Here is an 18,384-nt window from a genome sequence, read left to right as displayed (position 1 = left end):
GCAGTAATATCATTCTTCTCAGTTTGAGACTTTGCCATCGTTCACATTTTCTAAAGGCTTAAAGGACTATCAAGTCGGTTAGTTGGCAAACTTTTGGGTCCTATTTATATAAAGATTGGAGACACTTGTAGGACTCTCTGCCTACCAAATCTGAGGCTGTTCCTCTGACTTTTCTCATGGATTTTACTTAAACAGAGTACAGAAGTTGGTAAGTGACAACCATGTGAGGAACCACATAATCCTAAATTTCTTGCTTACCACACTTTTCTGGTTCTTCCTTTTAAGAATCCTCTAGACACGGTTCTTTGACTACACCAGACACTAAGTCCCTTTTTAGGAAAGGAGAAAAATTGAATTAAATTTCTCGAATGCCTATTGTGCCAGACACATCAGTTACATCATTTAATCTAAGAGCCATAGCAATGCTACAGATGAAGAATGGGAGATGTAGAAGGTCAGTGACTTATCACCCATGGTCACACAGCCAAGGACATGCATGTCCTCTATAATAAATCACTCTCTCATTCAAACTTTTGCCCACTTCACTCAGAAAAATCTCTCCTTGTACTTCTCTCTTTTAGTCCTTTTGTTAATCAAGTCAAAGCAAAACAAAGCAAAAACATCCTAAAAGTAATTCTAGTGATAGACTTGAAACCAAAAGAAAGCTTTATGTAATGAAGGAAAACTATACCTAAGAACTGCCATGAACCTTTCTGACCTTGAAAGCAGGTTTAGAATCTTTCTGAAATAATCATTCTATCTCCTTTTCTTTCAAATAAATGTTTGTCCTTAGGCTCCAACATTCAAGATAAATAAAACACTTTCTAATTTAATGCTACTTTGATTACTACTAGCATTGCAACAGTGTTTTTCCAACATTTTTTTATTCCCTAGAGTATTAGATCTTTGTAGAGTAGACTACAACCCAAAAGCACCATTTATAACTTTGTTTCTATGGAGAGGAGCACTCTGAAAGTTCCAAAGAGCTAATGTACAAATACTCAGTGGAACACAATGTTTTTAAGTTGGGGACTGCTCATATTTATGAAATGAGTGTTTAAAACAAAAACAAATGTTTTAACAGGGACATGTAGGGACAGAGGGGTCTCACTGATTCAGCCTCTTACCGCCCCCTCCCACACATACACAAAGATGATTGGAGTCCTATAAAAATAATCTATTATACAGCCAGCTCCAAAGTAAATCGAGGAATGGGAGAAAAGAACCAGAGATGTAACTATAGCTCGTGAAATGACCACAAATATTACTGATAGTTTATTTAGTAACTTTGGTTAATTCCTATCTTAATAAACTTCATGTAAAATTCAGAGTTGCCCATTGGGGGGGGGGGGAGAACTATTTCTTTTTTACATATTACATTTCTTTAAATTTTTTTTACATTTTTTTAAAATAAAGGCCAAAACCTATTCTGATCTGAAATTTGAAGACAAAATCAGCAACAGGAAAATGTTATCAGAAATCTGATGCATCGGGCAATTTCAGTAGTTACACGTGTATGTTAATTGTGTTTCTTTAGTTATACTAGTCTTTATTTTAAAGTAAAAGAAAAATTCTCAAAAGTATTCTTCTGAAAACTTCTACCTAAGACCTTCTAGAAAACTTCCTATTAAGAAATATTTTTGCACTTTAATTTTTTGGAATTTACAACTTTATAAAAATATTCATTCACCGTACTTTTTATAAAAACACTGTCACTTCCCCCACACCCGTAACTCTGTTTATAATTATTATTGTATTTAGTCCATGGCCATACCACCCTGAACGCGCCCGATCTCATCTAATTATTACTATATTTAATTTTCAGCATGTTAATATAAAAGATAAATGAAATATTATTTTAAAAGCACAGAAGTCCAAGCAACCAAATGACTTGGGAATTTTTGGTTGGATATCTCTAACCAAAACCAGCTTTAAAAAACTTAGTTGACTAAAGATTTTATCTTGAGGGATCCTTGGTGGCGCAGCGGTTTGGCGCCTGCCTTTGGACCAGGGCGTGATCCTGGAGACCCAGGATCGAATCCCACATCGGGCTCCCGGTGCATGGAGCCTGCTTCTCCCTCTGCCTATGTCTCTGCGCCTCTCTCTCTCTCTCTCTCTCTCTCTCTATCATAAATAAAAAAAAAAGATTTTATCTTGAAACACAAAAATTCACAAATTCTGAAAAAAAGATACAGAGATGTAAGCATTGGGAAAGAAAAAAGTAAGAATTAGGTTTGCAGGCAAACTTGCAAAAGGTGCAAGGAAGTCATACGTCAGGACTAGCTGGCCAACTTAGAAGACACAGCAAGTATTTAAACAGAAAAACCACACAGAACTACTAAAGTTGCTAAATTTGCATTGGATTATTCGTAATGAAAAAACAGCAGCTCTGTCACCATCATTGTATTCACAAAGATCATGACATATCTTCAAGTAGATGTGGTGGGTGAATATGGATTTATGGGACACAGTCAAGGTTTATTATTTGGGGACCAGAATGGTCACCTGTACTTTTGCTTTATCTCAAGATATAAAACATCATTTTCCCATCTGTGGAACGAGAAGTGCTTATGGTATTAAAATCAGGGCAAAGTGTCAGATTTCACTTCAACAAAGTGCAATTTTTAATTTATTGACCATCCGGTATTCCTCCTCTACCATGAATATACAGGATATTGTGTGATTATTTTACAAGTTTTTACATGGTTAATTTAGTTGGTATGTCTCTTTAAATACCTTTTCTCTTATTATTATTATTATTATTTAATTTACTGTAGTCCATATATGAGCACTCCCACATATTTCTCATCCTACCTAACACAGACGACTGTCCCCATGTAAAATATATCCTATAATCAGCCACCCATGCTATTCTCTTGTTTAACAAATCATTAAAACCAGGCTTCACTCACATTAAATCTCTGTTTTATAAGAAACATAAGTATTAATAAAGTAATCTTAAAGTAACCTTCATAAATGGGAGCAGAAAGAAACAGCAGTTACTTTAAAAGATGTAAAAACTATAGATAAATCCAATTTGAAGTTTTTAAGGGGAAAAATTGTCTTTAAGACTATATGCTAGATTTTTAATATTTCCACTACAGATGTTGGGTTAAATGTCCACACTGGTCTGGTATCAAAATTCAAGAGTGCCGGAAGTAGAACTAGGTCTATACCCCCAACCCCTTTCATCACCCTTTTAACATTGGCTTAAAAGTAGTTTTTATTGCCTTTCTGGAATACGTAGTATACTATTTTTAAATTAAAGTTGTAAAATATTTCTGTGGGTGTAAGAAATAATTCCATTCCTAAAACATAATAATTAAAGTAATAAGTCATTAGGGGAAAGACGATCATAAAGGGATTACCTTTTAGGGCATTAACCCTAATTATTACCTAACTAGCCATGAGGTAACTGAATTTTAAAGCTGTTGAAAGTTAACACTATTATTTCACACCGATTCAGACTTTTCAGCCTATCCACAACTTGCAAATGTAGTTTGGGAAAAAAGAAAATTACCATTTAATTTTTTAAAAATCGTTTTCCTTTTTGGTCCTTCTAAACTTTGTTACCCTGCTTGGATATGCTGCACTCTTCTGGGCAGAGAATTTCATAGCAGTTATCAGAATAACCGAGCCCTAAGACCAGTCTCCTCAAACAATCTCCCTTTACCAGAAACGTTGGAGGTGTAAGTCCTCTTACACAAAACAGATGCACAACAAACAATGACGATTTAAGTGAAAACTGTAATAATGACTTCTGATTTAATTTTGCATCTTCTCGCACAGTCTACACCTGAAACAACCGTACCGGAGGCACCGTCCTGGAAACTGCCAGCTGCTTCCTTTGTTTTAAAAATGGCAAGCAGACACAGAGCTAAAAATCAACGTTTCCAGAGAAGGTTGGGGGGGGGGGGGGAGGAGGAGGAGGAGGAGGCATAGACGACTTCTAACAGACCAGCTTTCAGAAACGAGAAGTCAGTAGTCAACTTTTTCCTGATAACCCTTCTTTCGCAGAGTAACGGGGAAAAAAAAAATCACAACCACATTTTGGAAAATAATGCTGTCTTGAAAACCATCTCTGCTGGACCGGGTCCTTTACTTCCCTGGAAGTAATCACACCCAAAGACTTCATTTCAGCACAGGGTTCAAATGTATCACTCGAAGCTATGGGCATAAAGCTGCCTCCTTCAAATGGAAAATTTGACCAACCTCTGGGAGATAAGTGAATTTTGAAAGTGGGAGTGGGTGGGGGAGGTACACAACTTTTTTTTTTTTTTCTTCAAGTGGGTGGGGAGAGGATGCAGAGGAAGCATCCTAAGCAACCACATAACGATGAGTATCTTAGGGCATAAAAGGATGTCAGCCCGGAGAGCTCAGATGCTCTCGCCTCGCAGCTTCTCGACGGGGGACTTTTGCTCGGACCGCTGCCGGGCCCCCGGGGAACCCCCGCCCTGGGTAACAGGCGGGAAGGCGCGGGAGAAGACACACGTTCGGAGCGACCGGGCGCCGGAGGCTCCCGCGGGCCCCCGGGGACGGGGAGGGGCGGGGACGGGTGGGGAGGGGGTGCGGGTGCGGGGAGGAGGACGCCTCCGCGGCCCGCCAAGGCCAACGAGCGCCCCCTGCCCCGGGGTCGCGGGCCGCGCGGGACACGCTGCAGCACCGCCAGCCTCGCCGGGCCCCGCGCGCCTGCACGGCCTCCCCGCCCCCCGGCCCGGGCCCCGCGGGGGCTGCGCTTCCCGTCAGCTCCCCGCCCCCGCCCCCGCCCCCCCCGCGCGGCCCCCTCCCCGCCTCGGCCCCGCCCCCGCGGGCCCCCGAGCGGCGCGCGATTGGCCGGGGCGCGCCGTCACTCTCCGGCCGCGTCTCCGCCCCCGTCTCCCGACGCCCGGCGGCCGGCGGCGCTCCCAGTGCGCGCGGGGCGGCGGCGGAGGGCGGCGTGCGGCCCGGCTCGCTGCCACTGCCCGCGGGTCGGCGCGCTAGCCCGGGCGCAGCGGCCGGCGGGGCCGCGGGGCCGCGGGGCTGCGGGGCTGCGGGGCTGCCCGGGAAGCCGCGGCCGAGCCGGTCCCCAGCTCCGACATGCGGGGCGGGCGAAGTTGAGCAGCCTCCCCTCCCCGGGACCCGCGTGCGCCCCTCCTGCCCCGGAGGCGCGCTGCTCTCCCGCGGAGGCGCGGCTCCAGGTGCGCGCAGGACACCCCCGCGCCCCGGGGCCCGGAAACTTCACCCCAAGTCCAAAGAGTGAGCTCGGAGGGCGGGGCCCGGGAGAGCCGGCGCGGCCGCGGGAGGGCGGGGACCCGCGGGAAACTTTACGGGCCCCGCTCGCGATGACATTTCTCCGTTTGTGTCCCCGCAGGGGCCGCGGCCGGCCGTGTGCCGCGCCTGCCTGCTCGCCGGAGGAGCTGCCCCTGGGCGGAGACCCGGAGAAGAGCCGCTCCCCCGGGGCGTACCTGCGGCGCAGCGCGGGGGCTCGGGCGGCCTGGATGCGCAGGACGCAGCCCCGCGGCCGCTGACGCCGCGCGGCGCCGAAGTTTGGCTGCTGAGCGGCGCGGGCGCCCCGGCGGCTGCGGGGATGCCGGTGGGCGGGCTGCTGCCGCTCTTCGGCGGCCCCGCGGGCGGCGGCCTGGGCGGGGGGCTCGGCGGCGGGCTCGGCGGCGGGCTCGGCGGCGGCGGCGGCGGCAGGAAGGGCTCGGGCCCCGCCGCCTTCCGCCTGACGGAGAAGTTCGTGCTGCTGCTGGTGTTCAGCGCCTTCATCACGCTCTGCTTCGGGGCGATCTTCTTCCTGCCGGACTCGTCCAAGCTGCTGAGCGGGGTCCTGTTCCACTCCAGCCCCGCCCTGCCGCCGGCCGCCGACCGCAAGCCCGGGCCCGGGGCGCGCGCCGAGGACGCGGAGGCGGAGGGGCGAGCCCGGCGCGGCGACGGGGACCCCGCGGCCGCCCTGGAGGACAACTTGGCCCGGATCCGCGAGAACCACGAGCGGGCTCTCCGGGAAGCCAAGGAGACCCTGCAGAAGCTGCCCGAGGAGATCCAGAGGGACATCCTGCTGGAGAAGGAGAAGGTGGCCCAGGACCAGCTGCGCGACAAGGCGCTGGCGAGGCGGCTGCCGCCGCTGGACTTCGTGCCCCCGGTCGGGGCGGTGGCCCGGGAGCCGGCGGACGCCGCGGTCCGCGACAAGAGGGCAAAGATCCGGGAGGTGAGTGCCCCGTGCCGCAAACCCGCCTTTCCGGGAGGGAAAGGCAAACCTTTGAAACTCCAAAGACTAGCGTTGCGGTGTCTGGGGCCGCGGAGGTAGGTGTTGCGCTTCCTCCAGGTGCAGTGGCAAAGGCTCCTTCTTCCTTTTCCTTTTTTTTCCCCTCCCCCCCCCCAACTATCATAGTAGATGTGGCCAGTTACGAGCTGAGGTCGGACCCCCATGCTTTAACCTGCGTGCCCTGGTAAGCGTGAACCGCGAGAGCAGGTAGTAAGTACGTGGGCAGGTGAGGCGCTGCGCAGACCTCCGCCTTCGCGGGCCGCTGCGCGCCGAATCGCCCCTGAGGACGTTGGCAGTGACGGTCCCAAACCGCCCCCTGTGAAGGCTTGGACGCGCCTGGAAGGGGAAGGTTGAGTGCAGAGGCAAAGCATTAATTAATCACGCAGGATAGAAAGGTGCTAACAGCAAGCCAGCACGCCCCGGCCTTGGGTCACGTGGCCTCATCCTGCCAGGTGACATCCTGTGTGCACTTACACATTAGAGAGGTGAAACTTGAGAACTTCCTATCAGAAGGGGGCTCACTGTTGTTGGCATTCTCAAAAAATAAAAAATTCAGAAAGCCAGACCTCCTGTCTCTTGCATTTCTCGTGTAGTCAGGAAAAAAAAAAAAAAGAGTATTTTATGGGATGCAACAGGTTGGCCTCCACGCGGCACAGAGATGACGAACTTTAATCCAAGACAAACGTGGACTTTGATAAGCCTTCCATCATTTAGTGCTTGTGATTTACAAGGTGGCACCTGGAGCATAAGGCTACTTCCCCGGCTTAAAGCTGAGGGGGACCTGGGAGGTCATTTAAGAGTGTCAGTTTAAAGATGACATTTGAGGAGCCCAAAGCTCCAGAATCAGTTAGTGACCAAGTCAGGACTTGAAGCCAGAACTTCCTCCCTGTCACCTGTCACCAGTCCCCAAGGCTCTTTGTGGACAAGCTTCCTTCCACAGCTAGTGTCCTGTGTGAAACTCTGCCAGCCTGGATTTTTAGCACGATTCAAGAGCTGTAGGAAACGTATTAAGAAGCACTTCTTCCCAAGTCCTCTTGCTTCCGATTTCTGAAATGCATTATAAAGTGGAAGTAGTGTTTTGGCATTTAAAAAAAATTCAGAGTCTCCGTGAAAATACATTTTGTGTTTTGCCATTGGGTAGGTAATCAGAAGAGGAAGCGTTCTCCTCCCATTTTCAGAGAGTAAACAGAATTTTGAGTTGGCGAAGAGGTGTTTAGCTTGAGTAGCTGCAGAATGGAGGCAGCTTGATTGTTAGAGGATTTGTGACTCTAGTATAAGACCAGATGAATTTGGTTAAGCTGTAATTGAGCAAGTTAAAGTGGATTTGGGTCCCTTTCAGTTTGCCCTAGACCCACAGAGGTGCCTTCATCCTCTTGTGCAGATAGCTTCCTTCCAGCCCATCAGCTTTTCTGCGTTGGGACCCTCCCTCAAGGCATAGAAGCCCAGACTTGGAGGAGTGGATTTTATGCCCTCCGTCAACTCTGTCTAGGAGATTCCCTTCTCCATGAAATCCTGTCAGGGATACCAAACGAGGAAAGTGGATAAAAAGCTTAGTTTCTCATCAGTTTCCCTCACCTCTTCATCTCCCATCCTCCTTAAAAATATCCAAACAGAACCCATAGGTAAATTAACCCCAAATCTCTATGTTCATGTTTTCCTTACATTTAAAACAGTGTCATTGACACATTTCATGCCCCTAAATTCCTATGAAGCTGCCAGTTAGGGCAGATTACAGTTGTCCGAGGAAATTATTTTAAATACTAAAGATGCAAGGATGTTGAAAAGCTATCGATACCAACCAATAGTGTGATTAAAAGTGCATTTAGAGCAGAAGCAGTGGGAATTCAGGACAGGACATTCACAGTATGCCTATCTGCCCCTATTAGATCCGTGTTATCTGTCTCCGTAAATCAAAAGGTCTTAATTAGCCATGTAAAGAAAATTTATGTAGCCTTCTGTATCTGTGTGGTGCTAACATCTTAGCACTTAGATGTTTTGAAACTGCCCAGTCTTGCATAAAGTGGTGGAACTAAATGTGTTCTTTAAAATTCCATGTTGCCGTGAGAACCCAAAAAAGCTAGCATTAATTAGCTTCGGTATTTAGTCAAAAGCTAATGGGAAGAAATGGATTATGGTTTTTCATCAGATTAGTTCAGGCAGATGTGTTCCTTTGTAAACCAAAAAAAAAAAAAAAAAAAAAAGTAACTAACTCCTGCTACTTTAAACTGTGCTGAAAATGCTCAGTTTTAGAAAGGAAAGAGTGGTTACCTATTGTGACTAGAGCACAGCACTTTTAACTTCACACTTTTATATTTAGTTTCTGGTACCACCATGGACTTTTTGTCATGGACCAGTGGGTCTTTGCCTTGTTTTTGATCTTTATTATTCCTGTATTTTCTAGTTCTCTCTATATACTTAGGTTCTCTATCACACTTGAATGTACTAACAGTTTTATACCTAAAATTTAGAAAGTATGGGTAAGTCTAACATGTTGAGAGCTTAGACTATAATTTTTGAGCCAAACATTTATTTTGTAAATTTGGTTTAAAGACAGCTAATACTATTTTTATATTGCCAACACAATTGTGTTACTGGTACTTTGGTAAATTTTTAATAAATTTGTGCCTAGAGAAGACAGTCATAATTTCAAATAGGATATTACCTAGCTCCTTTCACAAAAAGGTATTACGTGCTTTCCAGTACTAATTTGATGGATGGTAAATCTTTGATGTAAAACTTAAAATTGAAATCAAGAATCCCCCCGCCCCCGTAAAAACTTGTAAATAAATCAACTCCGGAATTTCCCTGAATTTTTGTTTTCACAAGTTTAATCTTTTTAAAACTGTATTCAGGTTATCTTTAGCATTAAAAAGCAGTGTTAAAAATAATGAAGGACAGAAGTTAAAATAGCACGATGAAACTTTTAAAAGAATAGTCTAGTTTCTCTTCTATCTTAACCCTTTTTTAAAATCAGGAAGCTTTTTACTTTGTGTGTGTGTGTTTTGTGTTTTGTTTTGTTTGGAGCCTGTACAAAGAACTTGGCGCTGTCCTTTAGCATTAGAGCCATAATATTAATTTAGAGGATGAATAATTTTGGTTTTCATCTCCTGGAATTATGGGGAGTCATAGGGGCTGAAGACAAGTTGTCAGAGGCGATTCCTCCCTCCTCAAGCTGGAATCTCTTACCAACCTAAATGGGGTAGGAGTGAAAGGGCTGACAGTCAGCTTTGGGTCTCTCAGGTAAGGCTTTAGACTTGGTCAGCCATGGAGGTCACAGTTGTCTTTAGGTTTCTCAAAGCATTCTTCAGTTTCTTATTCCAGACCTATTTATATGATCATAAGTTTAAAGAAAATGCTCGTATTGATGGCTAAAGGTTAAAATATATTTTTATGCCTTACACTAGCCTTACGTTGTTCTTGCGTCTGTCATTTATGTCAACCATTGGTGATTAACCCTTTTATTTAAGGTTAGGAATAATCTACCATGACACACTAATATTTTTATTTTGAAAACTTTCCAATTTATTTGTATGGGTAGTTCTGGCATGGAAAATTATTTGCAAAATAATAAAAGCCAGAATTTGAAGATCTGGCTCCAGAGGAACTTTAATACCCTTGGGTTACCTTACCTGTTCTGCTCATCCTACTCTGACGTTGACAATAGGCAAATGCAAGATTCCCCCACTCTTAGGTCTTTACCCAGAACACGTAGGTCGAGTATTTCTAAAATTTTTTTCTCTTTAGTGAGTAAAGGAATAAGGTAAGATTTCAACAGTGTGAGTGCTAGAATAGATGCTGACCGTTGAACTTTAATACATGAAAGCATGAAAAGATTGTTAATGGATGATCAATTACGTTCAACTTAATTTTTTCTAAGCTATTGATAATTTGATGGGAATATTCTCTCTCCCTCTTATCAGGTAACTTAAGATTCATAGGCCTTAGAACCTAGTTAAGGTGTGAAAAGTGGTAAAAAAAAAAAATGCATTTTCAAGTCAATGCTTCTGTATTTTTTAGGGGAGCTGATAAATAAACCATCCTGAGAAATTTATCTTAGTATTTCACATGTAGATTAATGCCTTTGTATGAAATCTGAGTTTGTTGGAATTCAGTAGAAAATATTCAATATCTATATTGAATTATTCTATAAAGCTGTAGTAGCACAAATTCTTCAATAGAGTTTAAAGTATGTGTCTCAAGGTCAGAGGGGAGGAATATCAGCAGATCAGTGAGTGATGAGAGAGAAATAAATATACGTGGGTAGGTAGGTCAGAACTATGCTGGAACCTGCTTCTACTCCAAAGTCCAATAGAGAACCTGTGACCTGTTAAGTTCTTTATAACCTACAAAACCATAAAAATGTATGTATTTGTCAAAGATAAGTTCTGATTGGTCAAAACAGGATCATCTACCCCATGGATTCCAGAGATACTACTAAATGCTTTTCCCCTAAGCAGACAAAAATGGTAAAGGAGTAATCAATATTTGGTAGTTTAAGGAAGAGATTCTTTCTTTGGCAAAATTAAGTCATGACTCTTCTTTCAGTTCTTAGCCTAGTGTCTTGTTTAGTGTTACATAATTGAACTACCTTTAATCAACACCCCCTTAACCCTCCCTCCCAAACATGTTTAAAAATCCTTTACACAATCTATACAGATTTTCTGTTACCAACCATATTCCATAAAAATTATAATCCTCTGAATTTTAAGAGTTAATGTGTATACTCTAAGTCATAAAGTATTGTAACTGAATGCGTCCTTAGAGATAGTTCAGCTTGCTCATTTTACAGGAGATGCAACTGAGGCAGAGATTATTCTGGAAATCACATTAGAGTTGAGTTGAGGATGGAAGCCCAATCCTTGGTGAGTGTTGCTCACAATCTTAACATGGCTTGCCTCCTAAATAAAATGCCACAGAAGTATATAAATGGACTGGCCATATTCATTATTTGCAGACTCCAATGTAGAATGAGTACAGAACACAACTCTGCAATATTATCTGACCTTATATTAGTTAAGTTATATTAACTCTAGTCATTCATTTTAAAATCTCATTAGTGGCATGATTTAGAAGACCTCTTCTTTTTGAAGCCACCCAGGAAAAGTTTGATACGACATTTTTTTTTTCGTTTATAAAGATCTCGGCAAGAAGCAGAGGCATTTGCAATCATTCAGTTGGACATTGTTTACAAAAAGAGGTGGGGAAGCAAAAGGGAAGAAGAGAAGAGAGCTTAGGGAAGAGGAGTGTGACAGCATGGGGGGAGCTCTTCTAAACCATAAACGTTCATAGTCTTTTGACATTGCGTGATGTATGACAGAGGAATTGACAGCTAGCCTGGAGGACTATATTTTTTAAAAAGTAGACATACGTTTAAAAATTATAACAAGCTATGGGCTCTTCATAGTAGGAGTACAGGTCTCCCAAGTAGGTCCTAGAGAGTCTTGGGATGCCCTTGACTGTTTGGGCCTCATCCACTTGCTTGCAGCACCGTGGTGTAGTGTGGTGTGAGAAGGGCTGGTCTGGAGGCAGGTGACCAGGACCTGAGTCTCTTCCATTTATAAGCTTTGTGACCTTAGGCAAGTTGCAATTGAATCTTTCAGAGCTTCAGTTTTCTCATTTGTAAAATAAATACGGTAATGGGCACCCGTTTTTGTTGGATCCGAAGGCTTGAATGTGATCCGTCCACAATGGAGCACTTAGAATGGTATCAGGCAGGCCCTGAATGTAGGATAAATGCTACTTGCTGTTATTACTGTTATTAGTCACTACCTAAAGCCATCAACCTAAGATTACTTTGTTTTATTACCTTTGGTAAATCAGGAAGTGGATAATGAATTTTCAAAAAGTTACCAAAAACAGTTCCAATTCCATTTGGTGCTTAAAAGGATACATTTCCAGTTCATCAAGATGATCTTTCCAGGCAGCTATGATTTTATTGTGTCACTGTCAACTCTGATTTTCTCGGATTCCTTCCCAATTCCAAAAAAATTGTAGGTACCTTGAAAAAGATATACCTCTTCAGCTTCTCCACTTCAAGGATTTGATAATTTGTCTCTCTGATAGTCAGAGGTTCTTGTCCCTAAAGTGCTACCTTCTCAGACTAATCCCAGTGCTTGACTTACCTCCTTGGACATTGAAACCGCTCCCCGAAATAGAGAAGTTGAGTAAAGTGCATTTTAACCGGTTTTATCCCTGGAGGAATGTTTTTAAGAAGTGAGAAGAAAATTATTTCAGACTTGACAGAAGTTTACTTAATTATGATCAATGCTGTACTCAGAGCTCAGTCAATCACCTAAGAATCAAAAGTCACGTACATCAGTTGTACTTTGTAACTCAAAGATGTTGCCCATCTTTGAGAGCCATGAATGAGATTTATTAGGGTTTCCAGCCCAGAAAGACCTCTGAAATCCTGAAGCCCAGTACTCATTTTCCACGTGAGAGACGGGGCCCAGCGAGCTGTGACTTCCTGAGATTTCCCCCAGTGCACCGGCCACGTCAGAGTGGGAACTACCTCTTAGCCTGAAGGCCGCACTCCGCCTGTGATTTTTTGACTCTAATGAGAACATATGTTTTGGAGGCTGGCTGGCCTGGCCCTCCCTCCCTCCTCAGCCCTGAGTGGCAGGCCAACCATCCTAGAGAGAGAGGAACGTCTCCCCTAGGTGAGGACTGCCTGAGAGAGCAGTGACCCCCCTTTCCCCCACGGGGCCCTGATCAAGACTTCTGTGATCATTAGGTACTTGAAAGGAAACGAAATGAGATTAAGGCTTAAGAGCATTTAAAAGGCGCAGACAGCCCTCCTTTCCATCCTGAATGCCTGGCAGTTGCTTTAGGTACATTAGAGCCCAGCAGTCCTGCAGATAATCCAGAACAGAGATAATAAAATTAAAAAGCTCGCCATCCTTTGTATTCACTTGTCTTTTGTAACTAGAGCGCCTCGCTCACTTCCTCTTTCCTGTCAGTCCATTTGTCTCCCTGGTTATTAAGCTCATCAAAGGGCCGGCCCGAAACTGCCCCCCTGCCTTCCCATCACTCTCCCACTGTAGCCTTCGCTTTAGCAAGCGCGGGCCTTATTATAGTAACTCTTATTTGCACTTCCTCATGCTTTTGTGGGGGGGGGGGGGCCTGTGTGTGGATTGTCCCGTCCTCAGCCCTTACTGTGAGGGCGCTGGGTGTGAGAGGAAGCATGGAAGAGAGAGGTGAGAACCCGAGGAAGGACGCCAGCCTGCACAGGGGCAGTCTAAGAACGGCGCAGCGTGCGCTCACAGCGTTTTTGCTGCCTGTTTGCTGAGGCTACGGGTTATGAGGAAGGGTGTGGCCGTGGGGCACGTTCACGGGCCTGTGAATGTGGTGGAGAGTGAACTCAGACCGTGCAAAGGCCATGCGCTCCTGCGGGAATCTCCATCTACCAGTCCTTTCTCACTGAATGGTCTTTTCAAAGTCCTGTGAGGGACGTCTGGGTGGCTCAGTGGTTGAGGGTCTGCCTTTGGCTCAGACGTGATCCCTGGTACCGGGATGGAGTCCCACATCGGGCTCCCTGCATCAAGCCTGCTTCTCCCTCTGCCTGTGTCTCTGACTCTCTCTCTCTCTCTCTCTCTCTCTCTCTCTCTGTGTGTGTGTGTCTCTCATGAATAAATAAAATCTTAAAAAAAAAAAAAAAAGTCCTGTGAGGAGCAATTGATTCTTCTAAGTGACCAAGATGGCCCATGGATAGGAGGTGAGGGCTCATGGTCCATGTGGGGGTGGCCATGTCCAGCTTTCCTGAGCTCATGTTTGGGCATGATTGTCTGACCCTAGCTCCCCTTTCACAAGAATATGTGCTGGCACTGCTAAAATGGTGGTTTCCTCACTGTGTCTCTCTCCGGGCCTAATGCAAAAGGACAGCCCTGTAGAATGATGAAGGAAGCACAGGGGTGTGTTCCCAGTCACAAAAATCTCATTCCCAGCTGCCTGAAATTTCGCCACCAGTGCCTCCCTTTTGTTGATGTATTGCTTCTTAAAGGCTGCTGTTAAAAGTATATCACTCAAGTTGCCCAGCAGAAATTATTATACTTTAGGATTTGTCATAGCAAGGGTGAGAATAGGTTTCTAGAAGAAGGAAGTGTCTTTCATTGCCTTATTTCATTACAAACCAATGCTGGCTTAGGAAAAAATATTTTGAAAGTACACAGGAATAGAAAAAGGAAAAATATATCCTTCACATTCCTACCACTTAGTCATAGGTAATACCAACACTACTCTGCCCCAAAAGGCTTTTTTCCCCCTACGGTTATAACCACACTTTATATACGTGGTTTTTTTTTTTCCATTTTCTTTGAAGTGTCATTTTATGATAATATATGAAATGGATGCATCATAGTTTATTTAACCATTCCCTTTGACCTGCACATCTAGATAATTTCTGTTTTTTTTTTGTTTTCATAAAAATATGCTGAGATAAACACCCTTGTCCATTAGGTGTCCGTCTCATTTTTCATTGCCCCTACCCCTGTAAGTAGGATGTCCTCTTAAATTCCTAAAAGAGGAAATGAATGAGTCAAAGGATCATAGTGCATTTTGAGTATAATTGGTTTCCAAAACCAATTTATACTTCCACTTGGAATATAGTGAATGTAGTCTGTTGAATCTTTTCAAATTTCATAGGTGATGAATTTTGTATATTTAATTTACCTTTCTTTGAGCAACATTTTTTCTGTGTTGGTTGACTTCCTTATTGTGAGTTGGATACAACAAGGAAGTTATTAAAGGGGCAGGATTTTGGGAAAAGGCAAAGCGTGGAAGCCTAAGGAGTGGGGTGTCCATTGGAGAAGGTGGCTCTAACAATTATCAGGTTAGTCGGATATGGGCTCCCAAAGGAGGCAAGGTCTTGTAAGGTGATAGCATTTTATTTTTAAAAAGCTTATAACAACAAAATTTGCTTCTTCCCTGGGTTGGGCACTTATGATAAAAAGTACCCTTTATTGATAGGAATACTTACAAAGCAACTTAGAACAGTCCACTTTTCCTCAGCTAAGACCCAGCCCAGCTCCCATCAACTCATCCTCATTGTTAGGTTATAGTTGGGCTTTTGCATCAGATATCTGAGGAAAGTATTGGTCTCTCTGAAGATCTGGGGAAGGAGGATGGGATCCTTCCTTTTTTTTTTTAGAATTCACCAGGATGGTTTCCTAATATTTTAAGATCATAGTTGAAGATCAGAAATGGTCCAAATAGAATTTTAGAAGTGATTTTAGTGATGCCAGAAAATGGCAAGTCTTACAGAGCTGAATTCTTACAGAAGAAAAATTATGTTATGTATCATATGTTAGAGGCCTTTAGTGTTTTAAATAAGATAAATATACATTTTGTTTAAGGTATTTTGAGAATAAAAGAATAGCATAATTTGTTTATGAGATAAGGGCTTTTTTTTTTCCTACTCCTTCAAATAATGTGTTTTTAGTCATGCATTAAGATAGTGAGGAACTACACGTTTCAAAATGTATTTTTATTCTGACCTTGGTTAATTCATAAAAGTCTGCCAAATGCCAGAACTGTTTAAATTTGGCTTTGAGACTGTGTTAACACGGTGAATAACGATTGACATAAATGTACTATATTATTTTTATAAATTGTGGCTTGAGATGATAGTAATTTTAGAATATTTAGGATGCTGTTCTCTGAGACATGTTATTTTTGGAGTCAACTAGCAGTGTTGAATGTTATAATGCATCTAGTCAACTACAGGTTTTCATCTCATAATTAGAAATGCTTCAACAGTCCATACTGTGTGTTCAGGAGTTATTAGTCTGAGTCAGCAATTTTTAAGATATTCTTATTAAATGTAAAAAGAAATTTATGCAGTAATTGGTGTTTATTTAATACATTGTGTACATTTACTCATTAAGCATTTTGTTTAACCCTCATTATTTATGCCTCCCATGGGTTATTAGAATGTGTGGTGAAGAACTCAGTAGCTCAAAAACACCACCACAAAAAGAAAGCTGGTTGGGTTGGGCAATTTGAGAAGCATAAAAAATGAAGCTGATTTATTAACTACCACTTTAAGCTGCTTTAGCAGTTAGGGTGAATAAAAATTATGATTATGAAGTGTTCTATCAGTGATAAGATAAAGCCATAGCATAAGTTAGACATACTTGTTTTCTCTCCCTCCAAGAGTGTAGAATCTCTGTGATATTGACTCTTCATAGTCCTGAATCTGTTCCAGGATTACCATGCTGAGAGCAGATAAAGAGCTTCCCCTTTATGTACCCAACAGGTCAGCTAACCCTGGGCCTTAACCAGAATAGGACTCAGTAAATATTTGATGAATGAATATGCTTATTTAAGCAAATATACCAAGAGGAGTTATTACACAGGTTATGTGTGACACACATATCCCCACTTTGTATAATCACATAATCGAAAAATGATGTCCACTCCTCTTTGGAGCCCCTTCCACGTATCCTCATAGGCTACAAGCCATTGTCTTTTGAGGGAAAGCCTGATATTTCATAACAGTCAAAAGTCATTCAGAACCAGATCTAGTGAATAGAGATTAATCAATGTAGGAAACATCTTTTCCCATTTTATAGTTGTTTTCACAGTGATTTATAAAATGAAAAACTATTCATTTTCTTATGTGACTCAAACTGGCTGTGCAGGTTGTTCATAAGAGAATCTTTCAGGCAGTTGTAACATTGCTGGAATAAATGTAGACAATTGAGATATTCCTTTGAAAGTCAACACTTAATTGAATATGAAAGTTTGTTTGTTTAAAAGTTAGCCTGCTTCTTATTTACACTATTTTCTTTCTTAGGTATCTGATTTTGAAATCAGGTAGAGTTCTCATTCATTTCTGTTTATTATTATGTAGAGTTGTGGACTACATTTGAAAAGAGTTGTCATTTTTCTTAGGTTTCAATTTTATGTGGGAGATACCTAATTAAAGTTGGTTTGGCTCCCCCCCCCCAGCAAATATTTTTGAGACAATGTTGTTTTTATAAGTAATGTTTACAGTACCACACAGAAATGAAAAGTAATAGGTTAAGGGTTATTTTCCACTCAAGAAATTAGAATTTAATAAAAATTTTTTCTGTAAGTGTGATATATTGAGAAAGAATCTTGGTCTTCTGTTTCCCAATTAAATATCTTGTAGCTCCTGAGAAGGGCTGTCTCATATAAATAATTGGTAGAAGCGCTGAATTTTATGAATTTGTAAATGATGCCTTTTCCGATTCATTCTGTAGATCACTATTAGATTAATTTTTCAAAAATATCACTTCTCTTAAAGCCCCTGTCTCAGAGGTTTTAGTGGGCCTCCATTTCCTATGGAGTAGTGTTTCAAACTTCAGCCAGTTTCAGAATCCCTTGGAGGACAAGTTAACGCACACAGATTGCTGGGCTCTGCCCCCAGAGTTTCTGATTCAGCAGATCTGAGTGGGCCCCAGAATTTGTATTTTTAACATTCCCGGTAACTGATACGGCTGGTCCAGTGACTGAAGTGTGAAAAACATTGCTCCAGAATGAAGTCTCCATTCCTTAGGCTGGCATTCATGGTCTTCTATAAATCTGCCTCAATTTGCCTCTTGAGTCATGGCTCTTAAATTAGGAGGGACTTTAGATTTGGTTATACTAAACCCAAACTGCTTTTGCTAAACTTTCAGAGTTACCATCTCGAAAACACACCTAATTAAGGGCTTCGCCTTGTTTATTTTATTCCTATCATTTGGAATGTCCTCTTACCTGCTCAGTATCCATGTCCATGGAGCCCTTTCTCACATTCCCAGCATTTACTGATCTCTCTCCCTTCTCCAAATTTCCATGGCATTTGTTATGTCCATCTTTGCCCTGTCAGTTGCTAACTTCATGGTCATGTATGTTATCTTCCAACTAAATGTTAGACACCCAAAGTGTGGAGACACCTTTTTCTATCCCATAGGTTCACAGCCCAGAATATAACAATGAAAGGCAATTTGTCTTTTTTTTTTTTTTAAGATTTTATTTATTTATTCATGAGAGACCCAAAGAGAGAGGCAGGCTCCCATAAGAAGCCTGATGCGGGGACTCGATCCCAGGACCCCCGGATGACCTGAGTCAAAGGCAGACACCCAACCACTGAGCCACCCAGGCATCCCAATTTCTTTTAAATGTAACCAAGTTGAGAA

General features: G+C 43.0%; 1 protein-coding gene across 1 annotated transcript in view; it reads left to right on the top strand.

Annotated features, from left to right (window-relative positions):
* The first annotated feature begins 5,034 nt into the window (after window positions 1-5,034).
* The window catches only part of MAN1A1 (mannosidase alpha class 1A member 1), a 164,732-nt gene continuing 151,382 nt past the window's right edge, over window positions 5,035-18,384 (top strand). Inside the window, exons 1-2 of the mRNA XM_055310756.1 lie at window positions 5,035-5,235; window positions 5,351-6,187. Coding sequence (XP_055166731.1) covers window positions 5,567-6,187 — 621 coding nt within the window. The 5' untranslated portion in view covers window positions 5,035-5,235; window positions 5,351-5,566. The remainder of the gene's footprint in view (window positions 5,236-5,350; window positions 6,188-18,384) is intronic.

Source organism: Nyctereutes procyonoides, unplaced genomic scaffold (assembly GCF_905146905.1).
Source record: "Nyctereutes procyonoides isolate TBG_1078 unplaced genomic scaffold, NYPRO_anot_genome, whole genome shotgun sequence".
NCBI lineage: Eukaryota > Metazoa > Chordata > Mammalia > Carnivora > Canidae > Nyctereutes > Nyctereutes procyonoides.
Note: the sequence above shows the minus strand (reverse complement) of the source record. Positions and strands in the feature narration are given on the sequence as shown.